This window comes from Schistocerca americana, chromosome 8 (genome assembly GCF_021461395.2).
Source record: "Schistocerca americana isolate TAMUIC-IGC-003095 chromosome 8, iqSchAmer2.1, whole genome shotgun sequence".
In the NCBI taxonomy this organism is placed as follows: domain Eukaryota; kingdom Metazoa; phylum Arthropoda; class Insecta; order Orthoptera; family Acrididae; genus Schistocerca; species Schistocerca americana.
The window spans coordinates 512,184,645-512,202,246 of record NC_060126.1 but is presented as its reverse complement, the minus strand read 5'-3'; the positions used below and the strand labels follow the sequence as shown (position 1 = coordinate 512,202,246).

Genomic DNA, 17,602 nt, shown 5'->3' with positions numbered 1-17,602 from the left:
ATCCTGCCCAGTTTCCCTATGATGAGAGCTCTTGCACCAGTTTGTAACCCACCTCTCCTTACCGTTGTATAAGAAGTAGTACATAAAAGGTAATACGACTGTTTCTGTCGCAAGTCAAGATAGATAAGGAAATGGAGACTTTGAAATAGATTGCGGAAACAAATGAACACAGCTGTTCTGTGGTTACGTGCATGTACGATAAATTAAAGCGTAGTCAACACGACCCTGAAGTAAGGAAGAAGCATAATTTTGTCAGAATCGCTTACCATGGCACGACGTGTGATAAAATCAGATGATGATGTTTGGTTTATGGGGCGCTCAAATGCGCGGTTATCAGCGCCCGTAGAAATTTCCAACCTTTGCTCAGTCCAATCTTGCTACTTTCAGGACTGACGATGAAATGATGAGGACAACACAGACACCCAGTCATCTCGAGGCAGGTAAAAATCCCTGACGCCACCGGGAATCGAACCCGAGACCCCGTGCTCTGGAAGCGAGAACGCGACAGCTAGACCACGAGTTGCGGACGATAAAATCAGAAGGTCCCTACGTAAATATAATGTAAAAGTTGCCTTTACAACTGAAAATACATTGGGATACAGGGTTCGTCATAACATTTCACAGGGAAGGAATAAGTCAGGAGAGGACAGCCAGCCGTCACGCTGCACATGCTGCCAACGAAGAAGAGTTAAGCATGTGACGTCACCGCCCTGTGTACTGCTGCTGCTGCTGCTGCTGCAAGAACAGAGGTGTGCGGGAAGCAGAAATTTAGGAAAGACACCAAACAGATCTGGTGTTGACAACTGACGTCTTGCATATTGCCATTTTAATGCTGGTTGTTTCAATTTCGTAATGACCACGCATTATAAACAACTGAATTTCGGATGTATGCTATAAGAAAATACACAGGGGGACTCAGTAGCCCGTTCCGAAATTCTTACGATGCAATCCAACAAATGTGTGAAGTCGTCATATTGTCGATATTACCTTGCTCGCTTACTGTACTGTACTAAGGACTAGTAAGCTCATCTTCAAAACGATTCTGGACACACGTGGCAGGTATTCGGTTCGGCAGTGGTCCCAGATGTGCGTTAACTAAAACGGTCATCGCTTAGAACATTTGCTGATAATAAAAACATCATTAGTGCAGTGTTGTCCCCCTTATCTCTGTTCAATATTTGTCCGACCTGCTGACAAATAGGCCCTTCTTGGATCCACACACAATTTGCATAAAAATAGGATATTTCACGTTAGTTATGTGCGTTAAAAATCACACAAACATAAAAAATAAATGGAATCCTCACCCAGGTTTCGAACGACGTACCTCAACCGCAAGACCTTTCCACAACGCTCGGTCAGTTCTTTCAAATACGCTACAGTTCAGTGCAGCACAACTGGTTCAGAGCAGAGTATTTTCTGTTGGTTTCAACACGGCCACAGTATCACCTTAGTGTTTCGCCAGCGTCTTAGCTTTATATTCTCTAGAGAGCTCACTCATGATTTTCGTTGTTTTATAACATTACGGCATTCTTTTATCGTGAGGCGGTAAATATCAAGATTTATGTTTGTGTCTGCTGAGCAAACCAGACGGACAGATGTTTTCGGAACAGATAGAAATTTGTAGGTTGCATAAAACGAGATTGGTACGGGCAGCTAAATCACACTGTATGAAAATTATAGTTTTATGTGAAGGACTGTCTTGTCATGACGTAAATAGAACAGAACATAACACCACTTTCGCTAAAATTTAAAAGGGAGCTGTATAGAACGGTGGGAGGGAGGGAGGGAGGGAGGGAGGGAGGGATGGAGGGAGGGAGGGAGGGAGGGAGGGAGGGAGATTACAGTTCAACGTCTCGTCGACAGCGAAGTCATCAGAGACGGAGCAGAAGCGCAGATTACGGAATGATGGAGAAGGAAATCGGCCGTGCCCTTTTCAAAGGAACCATCCCGCCATTTGCTTCGAGCGATCTAGGGAAAGAATGGGAAACCTGAATCTGCGTGACCGGGCGCGGTTATGAACCATCGACCTCCAAAATGTCAGTCCAGTGTGCGGACTGACCACTACTCCACCTCGCTCTGTCCGTGTAGAACAGTCACTTGAACATTTTCCGACATTTCTGTTTCGTTTTTCTTTAGCTGCTTTAACAATGTTAGGACGTAATGTTTGGGATATTTGCAGTCGAAGACTGCATGTTAGGTTGTGATATCCGACAAGGTGTTTCGGGATTTGGATTTTGATAATTTCATAGCGGAAAAGAAACTGCTGGTACACATTATGTCGAACCGAAGATACATAACATCCGTGCAGCAAGTGCATACAAACTCGGAAATATGGTTTTGGAAAGGCTATCAGCCGGGTCCTTGTGGGTATATTTGCCCTTCAAGAAAAAAATGGTTCAAATGGCTCTGAGCACTATGGGACTCAACTGCTGAGGTCGTTAGTCCCCTAGAACTTAGAACTAGTTAAACCTAACTAACCTAAGGACATCACAAACATCAATGCCCGAGGCAGGATTCGAACCTGCAACCGTAGCGGTCTTGCGGTTCCAGACTGCAGTGCCCTTCAAGAAATCGTCACATTGCCAACATTTTCATTTGGTGCCTGGTAGGAAATTCTGTTGATCACCGCTGAATACGGGGCTGCAAAGATCGGAAACGTAGTGGAGAATGTGTCTACATCTTGAAACCTGGACACGAATTGGTTACGAAGATTTTGTAGGAGTTGCACACGTTCTTCAGAGAGGCTGGTATCTGGGCTAAGCATCTGCGATACCTCTGGGAAACGCACAGTGTTTCCAGCCAGTAGTTGATTCGTCCACAGATCCAACGCCATTTTGAAGCCTTCCACTCCTTAGTACATACCTGTTCCGATGAAACCCTTTTCTTCGAGTGAGGTATTTAAATCGTTCACATGACCTGTTAAATCAGCAAGAAAGCTAAGTCACAAATCTAGTATTTTTGTCTTCCAACTACGGAAGAGGTTGATTTTGATTACTCATGAATAATGCTATTTCGTCTCGTAACTCACAGAATCGATTCAACACCTTGCCCCTGCTCAACCACTTCACACTACAACAATAAAGGAGATCTCCACACTGACTGCCACATCGTCCAAGAAAACCTGTAAACTGTCTACACTTAGAGCCTCTTGATCGGATGGAATTTGTGACCTGTACCACGGTATCCATAACATTTTTAGCTTTAATGTAACTGGCGCGAAGGTTCTGTTGATTAATAATGCAGTGGAGAGCAGTGAGATCACGTGTTGCACCAGGAACACATTTTCGTATGTCCTTTCATCTGTGTTATTAATTCAACAATTGCTCCTACTGTAGACGGAGCTCCATCCGTTTCGACAGAAACAGGCTTATTCCAAATTAGGCCAGCGTTTTCAACAGCTCTTCCCTTAAGGGGTACTAAATCCAACAATACCCCTGTGATGTTCAACTTGTCGTCGTCGCCCCTAATGAAAATAGCTCATTACGCAGTATGTGACAAGTCACCACTCTCGTCGACAGCGAAGGAATAATGTGGAAACTCGTGTGCCATAACACCTAAAATAGTTCCTCTTGGGCATCTGCACCCATTTCCTGAATAAGTTGCGTAATAGTCTTAGGAGATAAATGTGCCAAATCTGGGCACATTTCTTCAGCGTCCAGCACAATCATTTCTTTCGCAAAGTGTCCTTCAGTAAATGGCTCTAGTTCCTTGACTATATGAAGGAAGACGCTCCACTACTTTGGTAGTCCTCCATATCAGCATGTTCCTTTAATTCCGATATTACTGCCCCACGTTCTTCTCCTTTGTATTTGTCATACTCTTTTGGTGGCACACAGAGTAGTGACGTTATAGATTACGTTTCTTAACAGTCTGTACTTCTTTATTACATACTAAACACTTTTCAACTTCACCGAATAGCACAAATAGAATAAATATATGCCCATGTAGACAGAGAACTGTCTGCTCCGTGTTGTTTGTGCTCGCCATGTTGTCATGGAGAGCGCTGCAGCTGTCTGGACCGCCCAGTCCCGCACTCACGGCGCCGTCCGCGTAGGCAACACTGCAGTACACAGCTGCCGCCTGACGTCACACGTACAGACCCATCGTTACGACACGCCACACCGACCGAAGCTGTCCTCTGAAATAAGTACTTACACCCCGGTGTTTGTAATGTAACGTGTGATGACTGTCAGAAGAACTACACTGGCCCAAAGGGTCCAATATGTAAAACTCGCTTTGATGGACGTTCGCTTGGACAAAGTCAAATTGTACTAGGGCACTTCGTCGTATTGTATTGTATCAATATATTCAAACATGAAATCACTGGTGCTGACAATAACATGGAGATCTTGCGTAGAGCAAACAAAGGGCAGTGCCTCGACGTACTTGAGGAAGTTGAAATTTATACTGCCAAAATAAAACAATCTGACAAGAATCTTAACGAACAGAACGTAACGCTTACCGATGACTCTTTCCAGTAGGTGCGCAATAGCTAGTGTTTTTCCTCGTTCGACGAACATGAGTCTGTTTAGCACGTCATTTGGTCGGCGTATGACGTACGTAGTTGCCTGAAGATGCAGCCTGTGACGTGCATAATCAACATACTACTGCTTACCTCGTCACTCAGACTGTTGTGGTAGGTGGCGCACTCTGGCGGAAACTCCGTTATTTTTCTCACACTACTCATTAAACGACTCTGTAATTTATAGTACATTATTCGCAAAAAGCTATAGTTATTTTTGTAACTGATTCCCTCATCTCCCACTTCTTAGAATCCTCAGTATATTTGTATTGTTATTATGAAGGCCAATTCTTTCAGTTGTATTTTGACAGATGGAAGGCTCGAACTATGCTGATTAGATATGTTCGTTAATTCTGAACTGTCTTTTAAAATATGCAGACAAGAACGAAAATGTAGCATGTACACTGTGCTGTGAGGCTGTTTTTTTTTTACATGTGTATTTCATCCTCTATTGTATGACGCGTCATACATTTAGAAATCTACTACATTATCATGTCTTTTAGTTCTTGATTTCGTTATTTCTTTTGTTGATGTTGTGGTATTCAGTCCAAAGACTGGTTTAACCAGCTGGGGTGGCCGAGCGGTTCTAGGCGGGACCGCGCGACTGCTACGGTCGCAGGTTCGAATCCTGCCTCGGCCATGGATGTGTGATGTCCTTAGGTTAGTTCGGTTTAAGTAGTTCTAAGTTCTAGGGTACTGATGACCTAAATGTTAAGTCCAATAGTGCTCAGAGACATTTGAACCATTTGAAGATCGGTTTGATGCAGCTCTCCATGCTACTCTACCCTATGCATCCTGTGCAAACCTCTTCATCTCCGAGTAACTACTGCAACCTACATCCTTCTGAATCTGTTTAGTGTATTCATCTCTTGGTCTCCCTTATGATTTTTATCCTCCATTTTTACCCTCCACGCTTCTCTCCAATACTAAATTCGTCATCCTTTGATGCCTCAGAATGTGTCCTACCAATCGTCCTCTTCTTCTGTTCAAGTTGTGCCACAAATTCCTCTTCTCCCCAGTTCTATTCAGTACCTCCTCATTAGTTACGAGATCGACCCATCTCATCTTCCGCATTCTTCTATAGCGCCACATTTCAGAAGCTTCTGTTCTCTTACTGTCTAAACTGTTAACCGTCCATGTTTCACTTCCATACGTGACTACACGCCATACAAATGCTTTCAGAAAAGACTTCCTGACACTTAAATCTATAGTGGGTGTTAACAAATTTCTCTTCTTCACAAACGCTTTTCTTTCCGTTGTCAGTTTACATTTTATATTCTCTTTACTTCGACCATCATCAGTTATTTTCCTCCCCAAATAGCAAAACTCATTTACTACTTTGTCTCGTGTCCTAATCTAATTCCATCAGCATCACCTCATTTAATTCGACTACATTCCATTGCCTTCGTTTTTTTTTATGTTCTTCATCTTACATCCCCCTGTAAAGACACTGCCCATTCCTTTCACTACTCTTCCAAGTCTTTTGCTGTCTCTGACAGAATTACAATGCCACCGGTAAACTTCAAGGTTTTCATTTCTCCTCCTTGGATTTTAACTCTTACTCAAAACTTTTCTTTTGTTTCCTTTACTGCATGCTCAGTATACAGACTGAATAACATCGGGGATAGGCTACAACCCTGTCTCACTCCCTTCCCAACCACTGCTTCCCTTTCATGTCCCTCGACTCTTATAACTGGCATGTGGTTATTGTACAAATTGTAAATAGCCTTTCGCTCCCTGTATTTTCCCCCTGCTACCTTCAGAATTTCAAAGAGAGTATTCCAGTCAACATTATCGAAACCTTTCTCTAAGTCTGCAAATGCTATAAACTTAGGTTTGTCTTTCCTTAATATATCTTCTAAGATAAATCACAGGGTCAGTATTGCCTCGGGTGCTCCTACATTTCTACGGAATCCAAACTGATCTTCCCCGAGGTCAGCATCTACCAGTTTTTCCATTCGCCTGTAAAGAAATCGTGTTAGTAATTTGCAGCCGTGGCTTATTAAACTGATAGTTCGGTAAATTTCACACCTATCGCCACCTACTTTCTTTGGAATTGGAATTATTCTGTTGTTCTTGAAGTCTGAGGATATTTCGCCTGTCTCGTACATCTTGCTGACCAGATGGTAGAGTTTTGTCAGGACTGGCTCTCCCAAGGCTTCCATAAGTTCTAACGGAATGTTGTCTACTCCCGGGGCCTTGTTTCGACTTAGGTCTTTCAGCGATCCGTCAAATTCTTCACGCAGTATCGTATCTCACATCTCATATTAATCTACGTCCTCTTCCATTTCCATAATATTGCCCTCAAGTACATGACCCTTGTATATAGACCCTCTGTACAACCCTTCCAACTTCCTGCTTTCCCTTCTTTGCGTAGGACTGGTTTTCCATCTCCGCTCTTGATATTCGTACAGGTGGTTCTCTTTTCTCCAAAGGTCGCTTTAATTTTCCTGCAGGCAGCATCTACTTTACCCCTAGTGATATAAGCTTCTACATCGTTACATTTATCCTGCAGCCATTCCTACTTAGCGATTTTGCACTTCCTGTCAATCTCATTTTTGTGACGTTTGTATTCTTGAAATTTTTTCCTTTACTTATTTTTTATGGTGGAGGAATCTCTTTGACGCTTCCTTAATGTACTAACGTATGACAAAAGCACAAGTCACGTGACAACACAAACATTTTTACACCGCCCACAACCTTTATACTGGGTGTGTTCAAAAAGAAGTACGTATCTGGAACGTAAAACACATAACTATGAAACTTGGGACATATATTTACGACTCTATCAAGTTTGTAGATTACAGATGTTCCGTATGTCCTCCACCAGCGACACGAACAGTATCACATTCATACTCGAATTCCTCCCATACTCCTGCAGGCATGTCCATCGTCATTGATGTCATAGCAGTACGGTTCTTGAACTCTTCAAGGGTCTGTGGTAGTGTTGGCTCATAAACGTTGTCCTTAATGAAACATCACAGGAAGAAGTCACAGGGAGTCAAATCCAGTGACCGCGCAGGCCAGCCGAGAAGTGCTAAGTCACCGGCTATTCGATGACCAATCCAGCGGATCGCTAGAGTTTCATTCAGATATTCACGCACATGACGACTCTAGTGACCGGGTGCTTCGTCTTATTGAAAAATGAGGTTGTCTCCGTTCATCCTCGGAAACAACCCGTTTTGTAAAACAGCAAGATACTGCTGACCCGTTAACCGTGTTTTCTTCACAGAAGAATGAGCCGTAGACAGAAGAATGTGATATCGCCTAAAACACTTTTTGACTTTGGGTGAATCACGTGCGCTTTCAGTGTGTGCATGTGGTTCCTGTAGCCCCCCAAATTGGAACGTTGTGTTTGTTTACGTTCCCACTAAGATGGAAAATCGCTTCAGCACTGAACACGATACGTTGTGCGAAAGAGTTATCATTCTCATAGCATTCTGAAGATCGCCAGGAAATTCCACACGTTTGTGTTTGTCGTCATGCATAGAGCTCGTAACAGCTGTAACTTGTACGGCTTCATAACCAAACGACATCTCAAAACACACCAAATTATTTTTGTAGACAGTTGTAACTCCTGACTGGCACGAAGGGTTGATTTTTTAGAACAGCGTTGGAAAGCGGTTTGAATTCGTACGACATTTTCGTTGGACACATGTAGGTGGCGAGGACTCTTTCCCTTACACACACATCCTGTGTTTACACACTGTCGATAACATATGCGAGTTTTCACCCATTCGGAGAATGAGTGTGGTACCTCATGCTGGAACGTCTTTGCATTGTAATCACGTAATTACACTTAATTTCAGCTGCGGAGAAGTAATTTTGCAACATGTGACGGTAACTAAGCAAACAGAAGAAAAATGATATGTGTCGGCAATGGATACAAACCAGGCAATGTATTCCTTCCTCCAATAAACAACCGCGGCGCAGCGATCGATTGCTTTGACAACATAATTCTTTGTAACACTTATATTCTTTTTGAAACACCCTGTATTTTACGTTAGTTGACAAACTGCACTTTGCGGCGCCAAGTACTTCTGGAATCTAATAATATTTTGTTGTTAATTGCGTAATCCCTTATAGTATTGTTTGTAATGTCACTCTTTTGTAATTGTTATTCTTGTTGCCACTTTTTCCTGCTCCAATTAGACATGAAGATAAACTGCATTGTAACCGGTAGTCAGAAATAAAAGAAGTTATCCGGGTGGTATTTGTTTATTTATGCCCAACGTTAATGTTTCACTAGCAATCACAAATATAAACCGAATGGATTTTTCAGTCCCGAAATACACACTTGAATACAAACACTGAGTATTTAGTGAACATAATCAGGAAGTAAAAAAATAGTCTCACCAATGATCGAAGATAACGCCCACCCCTAGGGAGATGCCTGGGAGTTCGAATCTAGTCACGCACTGAATGTAAGGAATGTAACTATAAAGTAACTAACCACGGACTGCCGGCCGAAGTGGCCGTGCGGTTAAAGGCGCTGCAGTCTGGAACCGCAAGACCGCTACGCTCGCAGGTTCGAATCCTGCCTAGGGCATGGATGTTTGTGATGTCCTTAGGTTAGTTAGGTTTAACTAGTTCTAAGTTCTAGGGGACTAATGACCTCAGCAGTTGAGTCCCATAGTGCTCAGCGCCATTTTTAACCACGGACTTTGGTATTAAAAATATCTATCTTTTTTAAAGAACGTATATTCGTTGTAATACGATCGTAGTGTCCTGAACAAGCGTTGATATGGTACTCAGTCAAATGCTTTTCGAGAGTGACGAAGTACTGGATTCGCTTGGTTGCCTCTATCCATGGCTTTCAGGATATGGGCGAAAAACATGAGACGGGTACGACCAATGTTCTCAAAATCCGTGCTGCTTGACATGGCTGAGGTCATCCTGTTCGAGATACCTAATCACGTTTGAGCTTAGGATATGCCCTGGTGCAGTAGGTGAATGTCAGTGTTAGGGATGGCTGTTTTGAGGGTCACTTCTGTCACCCTTCTTGTAGGCGGGTGTGCTTTCTTGGAACGACTGTGCGTAGCTGTCTACGGTATATTACGGTTTAACAAAAAAAGGGTTAACTCAGCAACAAATTCTGACAGGGATTCCATCGGGACACGTAGTCTTGTTCAGTGATTTTAGCTGTTTCGCAACGCTACTGACACTAATATCTGATAGCTCATCGTTGGAATGGTGCGAAAAGCAAACTATGCAGTACTGCTGAATCTTCCTTTGTAAAGGAACATTTGAAAGTGGAGTTCAGCTTTTCTGCTTTTGCTTTGATACCCAAGTTTCGGTTCCTGTGGCTTCCGTGAATGCCTGAACACTAACTTTGGTTCCACCGACAGCCTTAAATGTGACTATAACTTTTGGGCCTTGTAATAGCTCTTCTGATAAGATTCTGCTGCTGTAGTCCTTGAAGGCTTCAAGCAATGCCCGTTTCATAGCCAAATACGTCTTCTTTAGCGTCTTTATCTATAAGATTATGCATTGTTTTACACCTGTAGCGGCCGAGCGGTTCTAGGCGCTTCAGTCTGGAACCGCGCTACCGCTACGGTCGCAGGTTCGAATCCTGCCTCGGGCATGGATGTGTGTGATGTCCTTAGGTTAGTTAGGTTTAAGTAGTTCTAAGTTCTAGGGGACTGATGACTCAGATGTTAAGTCCCATAGTGCTCAGAGCCTTTTTTTTTACGGCTGTTGCGCGGTAAACGCTGATTGCTTAGACGTTTGTTTACAGAGGCCTTTTACCACAGAGGTTCCCTTACGTCATCAACAACTCTACTAGCCATCTATCCAGTGGTTACTCAACTGTTTTCCTAAACTTGTGCCACAGTTCCTCTATATGCTCCTGCCCAGCGCTAAACGTTTCGAGCTCCTGTTTCAGATATGATAGTACTGCTTCTGTGTCTCTTTTCAGGATCAGTCACCTCCAGTTCACGCACCACAGAATGAGGTACATGGATGCTGAAAATAAAATGTCCATTTCCTAATGCTTTCCGCAGCGAGGTTAGCAGAGAACTGTCCGTTATTTGATCACAGCCTTCGACAGTCATTGTTTAAGGATTTTTAAACACAAATACAAGACAACACCACAGAAAACATACCGCTGATACTATGATGGCACTGTTGCCAGATTTCAGCGGCAACAACGCATTTCAGTAATAAACACGCACCGAGAGTCGAATGGTCGATACATTTCGTTCTGACTGACCTCAAGTATACTTGGTGATTCACTTGGAGATCTTTAACGCTTTATATCCATCATCTTCCATTTGAGTACCAAATCTAATGATAGGATACATTTTGAACAGTCTTCTCCAACGAAGTGACGTAAAAATGTCGTTTTAAAAACAGTAAGAAATGCTTTATTAGTAGCCTCTTTAACAGCGATTGATCACATAATTTTTTTGTTCTGCAGGTGACGATGTTCCACTGGGACCTCCCACAACCGCTGCAGGACCTAGGAGGATGGCCCAATCCTGTAATCGCTGACTACTTTGAGGACTACGCCAGGATCCTGTTCCGTCATTTCGGCGACCGGGTAAGGGGCGAAGAGACTGACTAATGTTCGATTACACTACTGAATGATAAATTACTCGAAACAGTAACTGCTGTAAAATACCAAGGAGTAGCCAGCCATCTGGTGCAACCCAAAGAGGAATGATCACACATTTTTATGAATCTGTAACCCTTATCAAGTTGGACTGACATACAATGTAGAGAACATCCAACGAAGAGCGGCGCGTTTCGTCACGAGATCATTTAGTCGGCGCGAGAGTATTACGGAGACGATCAACAAAATACTGTGGCAGACAATACAAACGACACATTGTTCGTCGCTGTTGGTGATATTTCGATAGCGTATCTTCCAAAGTGGCTCTAGCAACCATATTAGCTCCTCTCGTAAATATCTCGCGAAATGACAGCAACGAGAAAATCAGGAAAGTTAGAGCTCATGAGGAGCCTTTCCGAAAGTCGTTCTTCCGTACACCATTGGCAATGGAACGGGGACGGGCGGAAGAAATTAGTGTTACCAGAAGTACCCTCCGCCACCTACCGGAAAGTGGCTTGAAAATTATAGATTAAGATCTAAAGTAGTTGCTGACTGTCTGATCTGATGCCGTGCTTTTGCTAACACTTCTACTGTTGGCATATAACTGTGATGAGCACTGTTGCGACTGCTGTAAATTCTGTTTTTGGGCTAAAGAGAGTCAGCTTTAATTTCCATTCGTGCACTAATACAACAGTTTCAGTAAAATTAAACTTATTTTACGTTGAAGGTGTCAGTATAGCATACAATGTGATCTTCATGAGACTACTTTACAATACAGTACTCAACAAACACAACATTTTTGCAACAATTTGAAATACAGAATTTAACTGCTAAGCCTGCTGGTAAGGATACCACTCGACTTCCGAGAAATACACATATTTTCAGAGCTTTCGGTAGCTGTGCCATAGTTCTACAGTTACTTGTACAAAATTTGAATACTTCTGCAACATATCGCAGAAAATTTTAATCTTAAAAAAAAATAATTATTTGCTAATTTACGAATGAAATTATGATCATAGCTGTTGGAAAACTACGTCCTCAGTATGATTCGCCCCAAATGGCTAGCAGTCTGTGCAAGGTTGTCTAATTTAAGTTAGCCATTTAAAATAAAATTGTGACAAAGATATAGTGTGCAACGTTTTTTAATTTTTGTGGTAAGGCACATTTAATGTGCAATATGAAGTTTTCTAGAATCTGAAGCACTATGGAAATGCTATGGTAAAAAATTCTCGATGCTCTTTTAATTTGTTTACTGAAGGCTGGAATACCTTATTTTGTAAAACGATCTCGACGACATACCAGCTCCGGATTATTTATCAGACAGAAGAATACCACGGAATTCTGTTAAAAGAAAAGGCGAATATTGAGATGGCATGTCCCTAAGGTTTATTCGTAAAGGAGTACGTAACAATCAGAAAATAAAGAACACGTTAACTAAGAAGAGTGTAAGAAGTATACGCAACAATACTTCCCACGCTCGTTTGAGCTGTATAGTTATGCTCGTTCAGTAAATGTTCTTGTGTAGTCGTCTGATATTTATGAACGATAACAACCCTAAAAATGTACAAGCTGCCAGAACTGAAACGTCTTCTCGCCTTGGAAGAATGTTATGTGATCCGCCATCGAGGCATTCTCTTCACTGCGTCTCATCTTGTTTTTCAGAAACTGTCAGATGCGATGGAAGACATCGAATCAAAATGTCATTGAAACATTTTTGCACAACAATTAAGGAAGATCGTCATGGTCTTCTTACGTTCGTTAGAAATACGTTCACGCTGGAATGTTTCGTTAAAGAAAAAGATGACAACAGCAAAGATGAGTTCTGGTACGTTTTTGGTTCATCGTCCGATAAGGACTTAACAAAACAATTTGATCTTCTACCGTCAGCAGAAAAATGTGCTATCATAAAATCACCAAACAAGACACTTGGAAAAAATTGTGATCATATTTTTTTCGCGAATTTCTGCAGAACTATTCAGATTTTACAAAAGCACTCTAGAATATCTATTAATAACTCTGAAAAAAATGTATATTTCTCGAAAGTCGAGTGCCGACGTCACTATTAGTGAAAATGGGCCCCTCGCTACCGTAATTCTCTAGTATAAACTATAATCTGTACAAAAAATGTCATTAGGTTTTTTTTTTTTTTTTTTTAGAAACCCTGGAGAGATATTCAGAATTGTGATCATAATTGGCTAATAATTTTAATTATCAGATTAATATTTGCTCGAGTACTATGGTTTTATTCGCGAAATTTTTCAGAACTATTCAATTTTTTCACAGAGAACTCTGTGATTATAGCATGTCTATCAAGAACGCTGAAAGAAAATATATATTTCTCGAAAGCCGGCTGCCGGACTTCACATGTCAGTGATGTACAGTTCAAGAGAAGCTTATAGGATGTATTAGCGACGTTCTGCCCCGTTGGCGAACTTATTAGCAGAAGTAGGTATCATCACAGCAGTGCAATCTGCCTAAGAAGCTACTGCAAGCTGCCTTCTCTTGATAATTGTTGACAACAATAGCCTCCCCATTATTGTTGTATGTTTTAGTGTGTGAACATTTGCATCGTTATGAAACTTTTCTGTTAACTCATGAATAAAATAAGTTTAATTTATTTTTTCGTATCAAATTAAATTATAAGGCTGTAATATACACAATATGATCAAAAGTATCCGAACACTCCTATGTAATGTGGAAATGACCAATAGATGCCACGGAAGGCAGACCCGCCATTATAAAAGGAGGCGGGGCGTCCTGTATTGTCAGCAGCGAAGCATCATACAGGGGAATGGGTCGTTCACGAGAGCTCAATGACTTCGAACTTGCACTAATCACTGGATATCACCTGAGTGTCAGACATATCAGGGACATTTAAGCTCTTCTAAAGCTGCCCAAGCCTACTGACTGTTGTTGAGGTGACTGTGGAGTGGAAACGCGAAGTTATTGGGCAAAACTAGAACTGAGCGCGCCCTTTCTGAAGCCGCTCGTCTGACAACAATAAAATACAACAAACAAGTTGCATGCAGCAGGAGAGTATTGGCTCGTCTTATTCAGGCCTCTGTATTTCTTTGTAAACAAGAACTAGCCTTTCGCGGCCATCGAGAAGACGAATCCTCCAGCAACAAAGGTAACTATCTGGAATTGTTGGATTTAATAGCTCAAGGGGAGCAGTTAATCCGAGACAATCTGTCATCATCTTCAACCTTTAAGGAAACATCTGCCACAGCTAACGCAAGGCCACACAGACGTCATGTACTGACGGTCAGTGACCATCGCGCGTTGCGAAGCGTGACTGAAAAATCGTATGAAATCATCGGAATCTCTCATAAATTTCAAAGTTCTATTCGCAGCCCAGCTAGCACAGTTACTGTGCATGAGTTAGAAGGAAAGGGAAACAGTGGTCGAGCCACTGAGGAAAATTCTGGCATCAAATGGATGTCCCGGAAAATACATCAGAATACTTCGGCTTCTACATGGCAACATGAGTGGCGCTATCCTTGCCAGCATTGGATCCGGAGAAACGTTTAAGATTACCACAGGAATCAAGCAGGGATGTCTTATTGCCCCTAGCCTATTCTCGATATTTGTGTGAATCATACTTCGCCTTGTTAAGGAAAACCTAACGTTGGGTGTTGAAATAGTTTATAGGACTGATGGTAAGCTATTCAGCCTTAGTCAGACTCCGAGCTAAAAGCGAAATAACCACAACAGCCGTCGTAGAACTTCAGTGCGCTAGTGATAAAGTTGTCTTGGCATACATAGAGGAAGATCTACAAACTACTCTAAATGCATTCAGTCTGGCATACAAATCCATTGGTCTAGAACTTAACACAGACAAAACGAAAGTCCTCGATCAGCCAGCCCCAAATTCTACTACAGCACCTCCAGTTATCACAGTTGATGGAACACCTCTAGAGATTTTAGGGTATTTTCCTCACCTGGGAAGCCATCTTTCTGCAAATTCAAACATAGATGCAGAAATTCAACACCAACTAGAGGGTGCAAGTACCGCATATGGTCGTCTTTTGATTAGAGTGTTTGATGACCATGATTTGAGTGTTAAAGCCGGCCGAAGTGGCCGTGCGGTTAAAGGCGCTGCAGTCTGGAACCGCAAGACCGCTACGGTCACAGGTTCGAATCCTGCCTCGGGCATAGATGTTTGTGATGTCCTTAGGTTAGTTAGGTTTAACTAGTTCTAAGTTCTAGGGGACTAATGACCTCAGCAGTTGAGTCCCATAGTGCTCAGAGCCATTTGAACCATTTGAGTGTTAAAACTAAGCTTACAGTCTACAATGCCATTATCATGCCTACACCTCTTTATGAGTGTGAAACCTGGGCCATCTACAGGTGTCAGAAAAATACGACCAACGTTGCCTAAGGAAAACATTGAAAGTAAATTGACAGGATCGACGAAAAAACAACAGCATTTCGGAAGAAACCAAGTCCACCAGCACTGAAGCAGAAATTGTCAAACATCAACTTCGCTGAGCTGGTCATATCATCCGCATGCCAAACTGTCGTCTCCCGAAGCAACTCATGTTCTCCCAATGGAAGAATGGCCAACGAAATCAGGGAGGGGAAACAAAACGATATAAAGGTATCCTCAAGTCAAATATGACAAAATGTCAAATACACACAAATGACTGGGAAGCTGCAGACCTAGATAGATCCAAATGGCGACAAATTGTTCACCAAGGAACACTTAACTTTGAAAAGCAGAGACAACTGCTGGAAAATAGGAAGAGAGATCGCAGAAGAGAACAGGAGCTCTTGAGAGGAACAAACCTATTCACCATTCGGTCAACATCAACTGGGTATGCCATTACTGCAGGAAAATCTGTGGCTCCAGAACAGGACTATTTACCCACCAAAGAATCCACAGATAACGCAACCAAAAGACATTTTACACTCGTGAACGAGTAAATGTCTATGATTCTGTTGCCAATGCTAAGCGACGTTTTAGGTAATGAAAAAGAATGATGCACTAGGACAGCAGATGAGTACTGATAAGTGACTCTGAGTAATGAATTACTCTATACCCTGTGGCTATCGGATGGATGGGTTCTGATTTGGCGAAAGCGTGGAAAACGTTATCCGCCCTTATGTTTAGTATGTAATGGAGCACGGAGGTGGTACAAAGGACAGGAATGCAAGGGAACTGATGATACCAGCTTCATCGGGACATTACGCGGAATCTGCGGAGTAAAAACGTCTACCAGACTGGAGCTCGAACCCCAGATGTCCTGCTCACAAGGCTATTGGGTTAACCAATGCGCCATCCACACACAGAGTACTTATGGCAAGTGTCCGAATTGTCTCGGCACAGTTCCCGGCCGATCCACATACCCACCTACCGCCATCTATCTGCAGTCAATGTCCGTATTCTCGATGCTCGCTAGTTTTAGTTTGACGCTGGATGTCGAACGAAATATGCATCCACACTGAACGTTGTTCATTCATTGCCCATCGAGGCGAATGGGTAGATCACATAGCTAATGAGGAGGTACTGAATAGAATTGGAGAGAAGAGAAATTTGTGGCACAACTTGACTAGAAGAAGGGATCGGTTGGTAGGGCATATTCTGAGGCATCAAGCGATCAACAATTTAGTATTGGAGGGCAGCGTGGAGGGTAAAAATCGTAGAGGGAGACCAAGAGGTGAATACACTAAACAGATTCAGAAGGATGTAGGTTGAAGTAGGTACTGGGAGATGAAGAAGCTTGCACAGAATAGAGTAGCATGGAAAGCTGCATCAAACCAGTCTCTGGACTGAAGACCAAACAATAAAACAACGAGGCGAATCAATTGTATGAATATAGAATGAAATTTTCACTCTACAGCGGAGTGTGCGCTGATATGAAACTTCCTGGCAGATTAAAACTGTGTGCCGGACCGAGACTCGAACTCGGAACCTTTGTCTTTCGCGGGTAAGTGACGGGGCGTGAGTCGTGCTTGGGTAGCTCAGTTGGTAGAGCACTTGCCCGAGAAAAGGAAAAGGTCCCGAGTTCGAGTCTCGGTCCATCACACAGTTTTAATCTGCCAGGACGTTTAAATTCTGTGAATGCGTGGTGTCTGTTCTTTCGGACACGCATTCATCTAATTATATGTAGTGCCAGCAGTCAAGTATGAAACAAGTGGTGTTGCAGTACGGGGGTGTTTTTCTTAGAGTGTGGTCCCTTTATTGCACTTAAGAAAGCGCTAAATTCGGGAGAATATGAACACGTTCCAAGCTTTGTGTACTGTGTACAGCAGAGGAACAGTTCAGAGATGATTCTTGATTGAATCAGTTCGGCAGTACACCCTGTCACAAAGCGATTGTGAAGCAATCGCTAGTGGGCAGTAATATTGCCTTCCCAGTCTCGACCCGATCCCAATGGAACACCTTTATGATTACTTAGAACCTCGGCGTCGTTCCGGATCCCAGCGACCAGCGTCATTTCCATTTTAGTTTTGCTCCTTGAGGAAGAATGGGCACCATTCCTCCACGGACATTCAGAGACCTCATTTAAAGTGTCCCCACCAGA

The 17,602-nt window shown here is 42.6% G+C and overlaps 1 protein-coding gene across 2 annotated transcripts in view; it reads left to right on the top strand.

The window, feature by feature from the left end:
* The window catches only part of LOC124544843 (myrosinase 1-like), a 523,720-nt gene that overhangs the window by 412,927 nt on the left and 93,191 nt on the right, over positions 1-17,602 (top strand). For both annotated transcript variants that reach the window (XM_047123549.1, XM_047123550.1), the window contains exon 5: positions 10,941-11,063. In XM_047123549.1, coding sequence (XP_046979505.1) covers positions 10,941-11,063 — 123 coding nt within the window. The remainder of the gene's footprint in view (positions 1-10,940; positions 11,064-17,602) is intronic.